This window comes from Sprattus sprattus, assembly GCF_963457725.1.
Source record: "Sprattus sprattus genome assembly, chromosome: 4".
Lineage (NCBI taxonomy): Eukaryota > Metazoa > Chordata > Actinopteri > Clupeiformes > Clupeidae > Sprattus > Sprattus sprattus.
In genome coordinates, this window is record NC_137923.1 from 41,466,002 (window position 1) to 41,476,730 (window position 10,729).

General features: G+C 42.7%; 1 protein-coding gene across 1 annotated transcript; it reads right to left on the reverse strand.

Moving 5' to 3' along the window:
• Window positions 1-306: 306 nt before the first annotated feature.
• txlna (taxilin alpha) lies at window positions 307-10,338 on the reverse strand. Its single transcript, XM_080837869.1, has 11 exons — window positions 10,279-10,338; window positions 9,346-9,531; window positions 8,526-8,801; window positions 8,186-8,277; window positions 6,938-7,108; window positions 6,461-6,655; window positions 3,120-3,239; window positions 2,937-3,011; window positions 2,614-2,706; window positions 2,305-2,400; window positions 307-1,940 (listed from the first exon to the last, which is right to left on the reverse strand). The coding sequence occupies exons 2-11, from the start codon at window positions 9,521-9,523 to the stop codon at window positions 1,605-1,607; spliced, it is 1,632 nt and encodes a 543-aa protein (XP_080693995.1). The 5' UTR covers window positions 9,524-9,531; window positions 10,279-10,338; the 3' UTR covers window positions 307-1,604.
• Between the last annotated feature and the right edge of the window lie 391 nt (window positions 10,339-10,729).

Sequence of the window (10,729 nt, forward strand, 5' to 3'; positions counted from 1 at the left end):
TTTTGCCATCAAAGATAACTGGCAAAAATGTGGTTTGCTTTTGTTGCACCAAAGTGGTTCTCAGAAATCAAGCTCTGTTCTTAGTCCACAATACATAGAGACAAATGGAAGACTCATTAAATATGAATTGGTCAATAACCCCATGCTACACTTTTCTTACCACTGGAGAAAGCAGTATATGGTAAACTATATTCTTTCCTGACAATATGGGATAGTAAAAAAAATAGACTTAATACCAGCAAGGGGGGAAATATTCTTTATCAAAAGCCAAAAAGAGAAGATGCAAAGGAAAAACTTTGACCGCAACATGAGCTTGTGGGGAACAGAAAAGAAGGTGAAACTATTAAGTTCCTTCTATAATAAGAGGATGATAGTTGTACTGTCATGCTGGAACAGAAACCAAACAAAGGCATCTGAACAGACTGGAGGCTACTATTGCATAGGGATGATTTGTTGTTCATTTATTTGACCTTCTTGAATACAGAAGGAAGGAGTTGGGCGATAAATTGGAAATGAATAACGTTTGAAGCAGTGTTTTCATTCAGATGAACATCACACCAAAAACATTGGCGTGCTGTATGAACATCAAATTCAAGGTTAATCCTCTGTCAATCAAAGACTGAGCTGGTCTTGTATTTTTCAGTGGTCATGATCACATTCAAGTGAAATGTTTGTCAGTAATACAACAGAATTATAAGAAGCAAAATGCCATAGTAAGGATCAGCTAAGACAGAATATATAACTCAAATGGATAATAAACCAATTGAAAGTAAACATCTTGTATTAAAGATACTGGCATTTTGACAATGCAGCAAAACTCAGTTACATAAACAATATGAACGAAAGGGGGAGAAAGTGTGAAAACTACACCCTGCTGTAATCATTCTGGAATAATTTTTTAATATTATAAACAATGTATAATTTAAAATATGGTGTAAATGAATACATAAGTTAAGGCGACAGACTGAAACTAAACCCAGTAGAGGCCTCTGCACTGCCTGGGTGCAATGCCGTCACGTTTGAAGACTTTCAAGGCTGGTATCAAGCGATAAAACTGGCCAAACCTCCACCTTAGTTCGTCAACCGTAAAAATAATCCACAGACAAATGTAGCAGTAAACACACACACACACACACACACACACACACACGCATACACACACACACACAATAATTTCAGCTCCATCTTCAATAAAGGTATAGCATTCTTAAGCAGCAGCAACTTTTCGGTGCCCCTTTAGACGCTCGATACCGAGCACACTTTTAATGACGGGCCCACTGCCAAAATGGAATGGACTTGGAAAAAGAGAGAGAGAGAGAGAGAGCAGAAACAAACAGACCAACCAAATAACAAACAGGCTTATAAATGCAGAGGTCAAATAAACAAAAGTGAGAAAGGCGCAGAGTTCAGAACCACCTTGGAAGGCACAATCTTCCCTGACGACAGCCCACTCTTGAGAGGAGACCGCCACACAGACAGAGCACACCTGGACAGCTGGTGGAGAAAGGGAATGGTGGTAATGGTGGTGGTGGAGGCAGATGGGGAAGAGAGAAGGGGGAGGAGAGGGCTTGCAAACAGACTCAGGGGGCTCAAGACGGAGGGCCTCAATCCTGTGCAGTGAGCACACACACCTCCCTCTGCACCTCGGCCCCCAGCTCGGGCCCACAGTGGCAGGAGGCAGAGCAGGGAGGGCTGGCCACAGTCTCTGGCTGGGAGGTCTGGGAGAGGGAGGGGCTGACCTCCTCAGAGTCTGTGTGCTCTTGCTCCTCAGTGGCCCCTTCTCCTCCTGATGCCTCTGGGGGGCCGCTGCCGTCGCTGCTGCTGAGCTCCTGGATCTTCTTGCTGAGCTCATTTCGCTCAATCTGCAGCGCCCGGCACAGCTTCTCCAGCCGCGTCACCTTCTGCTGCAGGCCCTCCAGCTCCTTATCCTGCAGGGTTTTCTACAGGGACACACAGACACCACCACAGCCTTCAGATCTACTGGAACTGCAATTACCATCCATTATCTACAACAGTGTCGTTTACATTTCCAATCATTTTCATAGCCAGTGACACTACTTTTACTACTTGTAAGTACGCATATAAACAAATAAATAAATAATTGATACTGGCTTACAAACTCCATAGAACAGAAGGACTCATTATCTTTTTGTCATGCCTTTATAATTTCATTAATGAGGCAACCATTTCCCTTCTGTTCTCTTCTCAACAGCTCCTCTTTAGAAGCAGACACTGACTGTGACGCATCACCCTCTGCGTGTCCGTGACCTTCAGACGGCTCTGTGGCCCCTGACGAGAGTTTACCTCTTCTGCCATCACCAGCAGGGCTGTGTTGCTGCTCTCCCAGCGTGACCTGTACATCGTCGTCTCCTTCTCCAGCTTCTTAATCTTCTTTGTCATCTGTGGCCAAGGTGGATAGATCAAACCAGAGCTTAATGAGCACTCGGGACTCGGCAGGGTAAGAGGTGTAATTTATAATCAATAACATCCCTGTTTTCCTGAATGGATGACATTGCAGCACACTTACAGAATAACCACCTAAAAAACAAACACCATATGGTTATCGAGTTAGGACTTCTACCCTTGCACTCTTTAGAGGAGTAGGATACATACCTTCTCCATTTCCTGTTTGAAAGTTGTGAACACCTCGTTGCTCTTGGAAAGCGTATTCTGAAACTCCGCAAACTTTTCTGTGTATAATGACAACTGGAAAGGGAGAGAAAATATGGAGCATATTAAAAACATTAGATGTTAGAAAGAAAAAAAAAACTTCCAAGCAGAACCAAATGTCTTTCCTGGCCAAGTGTAACAACTGTTAAAACACAGAAGTGAGTGCTCAGCTCACAAAGAGACAGAAAACTTCCATTCTTCCCTTGTAGCTTGTATTACTTGTCAAGGGAGTCGTTCAGTGTCAGAAGGGGAGGCTGCGGCCTTACCTGCTCCCTTAAGTGCTCTTCTTGTTGCTTCATCAGCTCGTACATTCTCTGAGACTCCATGGCCTCTTTCAGTAGCTGCAGAGATAAAGCCAAGCAACGAAACAAGCTAGTGAGACAGTTGCTCTTCCAGACAGACACATTACTAGATTTGAGATATAGAGTTGTATGGCGTGAAAAACGTACAAACTCCTTTTCCTTCTTGTGGCGGTCCTCGGAGTCGTTGAGCAGCTCCTGTGCCTGTCGGAGTTTAGCGTCTACCAGCTGTTGTTGCAGGTCTTTGTGCTTGAACACTTTGTCTATATGCTGCAAAAGAATGAAGACAGTTTTTTTTCCTGACTGGACATTTTTCTCTCATTTAATTAGTTGATGATGACCATATGCGACCCGCTCTGGCGAAATGAGTCGGAAGTCGCAACGTTCTATTTTGAGATATGGCCGTTTACAGTAAGAAACATTGAAAATATTGATTTTTTTTTTTTTACCTTATATGAAAGAAAAGGTCTTCAAAATTAATCTCCCAAAGTTTCATCATCACAGTAATTGCGAAAATGCACTTAAATGGCTGTTTAGGTTGACTTGCAACTCTTAATCTTACAAAGAATGTCTCGAATAACGCTGTTTTACCAGCTGGCTCGCCCAAGGATTTCGCACGAGGATTTTCCTATGTTTTAATATCCCCTGAAACGTCATGCGCTCAGTTATCCAAATATGGTGTGAAAACGTCAAGTCCTTTCTTATTAAACCTATCAAAATGTTCACAGAGCCTCCTCAATTGCCAATAGGAAGCCCTGTTTACAGCCTTGTGCGACGCGATTGGTCCACCTACCATCCTGTCAGATTAGCAGTGATACTGAAGTCTAATGCTAGCAACATTTTCTCCAAAATATCTCCTCAAAAAGTTCGCGTTTCACTTAATACTTTGTATTCAACCTTGTCATTTTTAAAGTGTAGTGTGCATTACGTGTGTTTGGTAAAGTGTACCATACCGTGTGATTGGTAATGTCGTTATCTAAAGAATGTGAAATAGCTAATGCGTTAAACTCCGTTGGCGCCTCTAATTTGCGCTCTGCTAACTGGCCAGGAAGACTGGATAAAGCTGGTGAAAGACTACTTTGGATGCATTGATCCATGGCGTCTCTTTCTGAATACGAGAAAGACCTAATTCTTCTGGGGAAGATCAGCTGTCACTTCCAGAATGATAAACGCACTTGTTCGACGAAGAAAAGCGTCAACATCAAAGGTCGGAATATTACTTGGATGGAAGAAGAATTTGCCGTGAAACATTCAAGTTCATACATTGGTAAGTAGGCTTTACAACCATTACACTTATGCGACTGATCAGAAGTATGTTCTTGATTTTACTGACAGTAGGCTAGTTTACGTGATGTTCCCGTTTAATTTCAGAATCAGCCAGAATAAACTGACAGCTCTACTTAAACACTACAAGGAACACGGCTTGACCCCACGAGTTAAATGTCGTAGTGGTACAATAAGAGGGGGGTAAATGTAGTAGGCTATGCAGAATCAGATGTTTAAAAAGACATGCAGACATGTTTGATGATGGAAGGTTATTGCTGTGATATTAATCCTGTAAGGCCTGTATACTTTTAAACTTAATCTTTATCATAGTCTGATGGCTTCCAGGCCAGGTGGGTTCAATCTTAAATCAGGATAATGCAGTGGGATTTGGCAATGTTAATAGTTGCATTTGGCACATAAACTCTATTAAGATGTGGATAAACTGTGTTTACTTGCGTTTAGCTACCACTACATCCTTGCTTATAACTGAGCATTTGTGTGCTGAAATTATGTAAATAAGCCGTTGATGTAGGTAATTGTTAAAGTGTGTGTGTGTTTGTAAGGATGGATGATTTACTCATTTTTTTTTCTCAATCTTCTGTATTTTCAGAATGACCAAAGACTATCCTGGGTGGGTGTTCTACAAGGAATTTGCCAATTCTGAGGAACGTGGAATATGCCTGCTCAAAGAGGATGCACCACCAATGCAGAGGCCCCCTGCTGTCAATCCTCCTGGTTTGGATTTGAAACGTCAGGACTATCTTTACCAACACATTCGTGAGTTTTGCACCGACAATACAAGGGACATTACATGCCCAAAACCAGCTGGGAAGGTGAGCTGTTCCACTGAGAAAGAAGCTAAGAAACGTGATTGCAACAAGAAATATGATTCCAACTATGTGTCTCTGTGTTTATGCCACACACACTCTCTCACTAACTCACTGACTCTCTCTCAGTCTTCCTCTCTCTCCCTCTCTCTCTCTATGTAGATACATGTATATAGTCAATGTCTCTCTGCCACACACACACACACACACACACACACACACACACACACACACACACACACACACACACACACACACTGAACACTCACTCACTGACATTTTGCCACTCTCTCAAAGGCTTTAAAGCGAAAATGTAGTACGTCTGTTTTGACTCTCTCTCAGTCTCCCTCTCTCTCTCTCTATGTAGATACATGTATATAATAGTCAATTTCTCTCTGCCACATACACATACACACACACACTGGCATTTTGCCACTGTCTCAAAGGCTTTAAAGCGAAAATATTGTATGTCTGTACAATCTTTGGAGGTATTCATCAATGTTCCTGTTACACATCCAGACTGAGGGCACACTATTGTACCTAAAATGTATGTATGTTTGTATGTGACATTTGATCTACTTATGTTTTTATAGTCCTTTTTAATATATATCTGTTCTGTCTTTTGTTGTTTTGGACATGAGTGTGTCAAATCAGCTGAATTGAATTGTATTGAATTTAAATGAATTGAATCTCTGTAAAACGCGCCTTAAATTATTATTGAATTATTTGATAAATATTGAATAATATGTAATAAATATTTTGAAATAATTGATGTTTCAGTCCAATTTAATAGCCTTTTCTAAGTATCTAAATGCCTTAAGTAAAATCATGTTGTAAAAACACTGGGTGCAGCTCTGGATGCCAAGGATTACTGAAGAGGTCATCAAAAAACGGACGGAAAACTAAAATGCGATTATCTCAGGTTTTCAGTTGGAAAAAGGTGCTGCCACACCATCATTCAAATTAATGTAACTTCACAACCGTTTAAGATAGGACTTTGACCAATACATCATTTAAAAGCTTATTTTCCCATCTTTCCAAAGATACCAATATCTCAATTTTGAGTTCTTGGTCACTGTGACTCATTTTGCTGGATCAGGTCACATATGTTTGTTTTTTGAATGGAAGAGACATTTAAAAAAAAAAAAAAAAAAAAAAAATGGTTTAGATTCCCCCAAGCATGTGTTTTTAAAATAACCACAATGACACTAAAAAACCTTCCAAAAAACAATACTCAGTTCAATCCTAAACTGTCGATCAATACAAATTCCAAATCGCAGCAGAGAGCCACACATGTTGTATATAATCTGCAGCTTTCGATTTCTCACTCACACACACACTCACGCACACACAGACTCACGCACACATGGACTCACAAGCTGCGAGCTAGCATCTCACCTCCTCTCTGAGCTCATACTGCTCGATGAGCTTCTTGAGTTTCTCGGCCAGCTCCATGTTCTCCTTGCGCAGTGTGGCGTTGTTCTCGTTGTGCTGCTCCATCTGCGCCTGGATGTCGTTGAGCGTCACCTGGAAGTGGGACGTCACCTCTTTCCTCATCTCCTCTTCGGCCCGTGCGCGCTGAACACCGCTCTCCTGCGACGGGAGGTCAAATTGCAAATGCTACGGCTGCAGTAGTCAACTCAATTGCTAATTTCCTAGTGTGTTATAAACGGCTTCACCATTGTGCGATGTGATTGGGTTTATAAAGTATGTAACTGTACTGTGAGAGATGTATGCATATTTCCAACATGTATAATGAACTGAGGTAGTGCAGATGTTAAATCATGTTAACTTTTTAGTATCTTTTTATTAAACTACTCTTGTGATCCTTCTTGTTGCAATGAGTGCAGGATCTGGCCTAACTTTAGAGCCCACCTTGAGCGTGCGGTTGTGTCTCTGCAGCTCCCGGCACAGGCTTTCCAGCTTGCTGCGGGCCAGGATGGCCTTGCTGTGCTCGTTCCTCAGGTGGTCCTTCTCCTGGATCAGCTGGTTCTGCTTCTTCTGCAGCACGCGCATCTGCTTCTGGGAGGTGCGGTGCTCCTCCAGCTGCCAGAGGACCACATGAGCACATTTCAGAGAGAAGAGTGAGACGTGCTCGAGCGGAACCATCTAGGTCCCTTGTTAATAGCTTCTCCTCCTCCATGCACTTCACATTTTTAAGTCTGTGAACAGCTCATCAATGTCAGTGGAATACTAATGGTGTCACACAAAAACAGAATGTTTCCTGTCAGATAGACTTTCACTACTGATATCGCCAACATATAATCCATTTACCCAAAAGCCCTCTTGGTAATAACAATAATGATAAGCTTTATCAACACATGCAACCCATTTAATCTATAGGTGTTTATATAAATGAGACTTGATGTAAGCCGATTCATTTGTGTTAGTCAATATCTTAACACTTCAACTGTTTGTTTGCTTCCTGTTGAATTTTCGTTGTTAGCCCGCAAGATGAGGCCTAAAGCAGGATTAGCGTGTGTTTTTGGAGCACACTGCCCTTTCCCGCTATTGTTTCCACACACTGTTAAGCCGTCCCTGCAGAACTCCTGTGCCTCCAACTTCCCTCAGTTCCATTAGCTACTGCTGCTGCAGCAGCTCCTGCCAAATCTGATACTGTTACAAGAGAACTGACCCGCTGCCAAGTTGCTCCCTGCTGACTGCAGTCCGACACACACTCCCCTCTGCCCGTCAAGCACGGACGGACACGGGGAGCAGAGGTCATCAGCTCTGACGGCCTATGGTGGACCCACATAGTGCTTTGCTCCTAGGGCTTCTGCATGCAATTTCAACACGCCAGGGAATTATTTGTGTAAAATGCATTAGGGGACTAAGCATCTCTGCAGGATCTGAACGTATATCAAGGCATTGATGTGTGTGTGTCTGTGTGTGTGTGTGTAGGACTACAGAAATGGCACACAAGCCAAAAAAAAACAAGGATTCAAATAGGTTTTAGTTTGTTGAAGGGGGGGCTTCTTCGCCTTTTACATTCAGAAAACAAGCCAAGCGAGCCACGCATGCCTAAAACACAGGCCTGCCTTCTGAGGCAGACACCAACCCCTGTTTTGGTGTCATGGTTGGCACAGTCAGAGCCTAGTAAGGATAAGAGCCTGTTTGACTCACCAGTTCAGCATACTTCTTACACAGGCCTGACAGCTTCTCCTCTGGTGTGCTCAGTGTGTTAAGAGTCTGCATCAGAAGTGTTATCTCTTTTCCTGCAGCACGCGCACACACACACACGCGCACACATTAGTATTCAGAAAGACTGGGCAGCATGAGCAGTACACTTTGGGGAGTTAAATTCCACAGAGCATTGGCAACACTGAAGGGAGACACATCTGATTAGTTTTCCCATGCATCTGACCACATCACACAACCTCCATCCACTAAGGCTAAGCCAACATGCAGTGGGCCTACTGAGAAGTTGTTCCATGTATAAGAGCACTCCACCCCTGCAGCTCACCAAGCCCTTTCACTTTCTTCTTGTCCTGTATCTTCTTCTGCTCGCTCCCTCTGCTGCCACCGCTGCCGCCAACACCGCCATTCACTTTGACCACCTCTGGCTTGCCGTCCTCCTTCTCGGCCAGGCCGTTCACCTCCAGGCCGTCTGATTGGCCGTTGAGCACAGGCGTGTCCTCTGCGGCGTCCTGATGGCAGTAGGTGCTGAGGATGTCTTCCAGCTGCCGGCTCAGCTCCTCAGCCATGTCACAGGTGGAGACCAGTGCGCCCGCCTCGGCCACTGAGAGGAGGAGACCATGGGTTTGTTAGTGTATTATTAAGTGTATTATTGGGTTAGAAGCCATCAATGCATGCTGTCAATTATTTGCCAATGTATCACTGCATTTAGGTTCACTACATAATACTAGAAATTGCTTATCAACAGGTCGGGAAAAAAACAGCAAAGAACCCAACTTGTAACATCAAGACATTCATAGAAATTTAAGGATGCAATAAATAGCTGCTTAAGTAAATTACACCAACACTATGTTTAATCTTTCATAACACACCCACCAAGGCTATCTGTGTCCTAGTTCTATACATAGATTTAGCATTTAGTAACTGGTAAAAACTGGTTTAACCAAGGGAACCTTCCTGACAAGAACGCATTGATACACCAACAGAACAACCAACAGCTAAATAATATGAAATAATAAATGACCTAGCTTGCAATGTGCTTACAGTCCATCCTTCAGAGTCGCCTCCTGACAACTGTATTAATTTCTGCACTCATACCTGCATACCTATGCGACCCAGTGTTGGCATACTGTTTCCTGGTTACTTACAACCATCGTTAGAACTGGCGTCGAGGGGTGGAGTTTCGGCCGGCTGGGATTTTTCTTCCTGCGGACTCCCGGGAGTTTCGGCGGATTCTGTACTATCTGCTGTGCCCCTCGGGTTGGGTGGAGCTCCAGAGGGATTCTCCATAGTCGTTTCCTGCTCGTCGGTGTCCTGTCTCTTCATCCCTAAGCCTGTAAAAACATGTCGTTAACATGGCAACAACACCAAGCCAAACTCAAAAGTCCGTCAGCACATCGGTAAAATTCCACAAAAACTGTCAAACGTAACGTGTATTCCAAATAGTAAAGGTTGACCTGTTAAAATACAAACTTAGCATTAGCTTCAACTGAAAACAAAACTTAACTGAAAGCCCCTTCATAGACCATGCAACTTAACTACATTGATCATGAAGGGAGTATTGGAAATGTTAAATATGGGAAACGATTAAGTATCAGTTTTTACGTTGTTGTGAAATGAGCCAACAGCTTACTGACAAGCAAGCTTATACTTATTTGGTTAGCTCACGATAAAAATAAACTGAGCCAGCTAACGTTCGCTGCTAGAATACCCAAAGAACTCGGAGCAGGTCAATTTAGAATATAACAAGCTAGCCATCTAGCTTGACTCCGTAAGGTTAATGTAAGGAAATGGTAACGTTAAGAGCAACTTGCTATCCCCGACAAATGCATAGCAAAGTCGAAGCCTCATGTTTAATCATATATGAAGTGGCTTACGTACAAGCCAGGCTTTCCCTGAGTAGCCAGTAGCAAGATGCTTAGCTAGCCAACTAACATTTAGCTCATTTGTTAGCAACAGGCATTGAGTAGGTAGAACCGTGACATTCATTAACACGCGGAACATAAATACATGTACAGACTTTATAATCTAGGTGGTTAATACATTTCGTGTGTCAATTAAGATAAAGTATAATTATTTACCAGAATATCTGCCAGATCCAACAAATTCACTTTAACTGACCGATGCTGCTTTTCCTTTTTGCCAACTGACACAGGAAATACCAGAGACCGAAAGAACTTTGATTGGACGACTACGACGGAAGTTACTTACACTATAAAAATGATGTTGCTCTATGGGAGATGCTGTTTTTTAGTTTATACACATTTTACTTTTATGATTAAAAACCCCCAAACAAACAAACAACACCTGACAATCTGTCTAGTCTAAGGCTGCATTGTTAGTCCTTTAGGAACTAGAATTTAATTTCCATCATTCCCACCCTTTCACAGTCAAACTCTGCTCTATCCACTAAAAGCTGATGTGAGTAGAAATGGATGGATGCTATGCATCTCTTGCCAGTGATTGACAGTTGTGGCTGAGAAGCATACAAACAACTCGAGCTCATTACTATTACCCTACATTAATAGTATT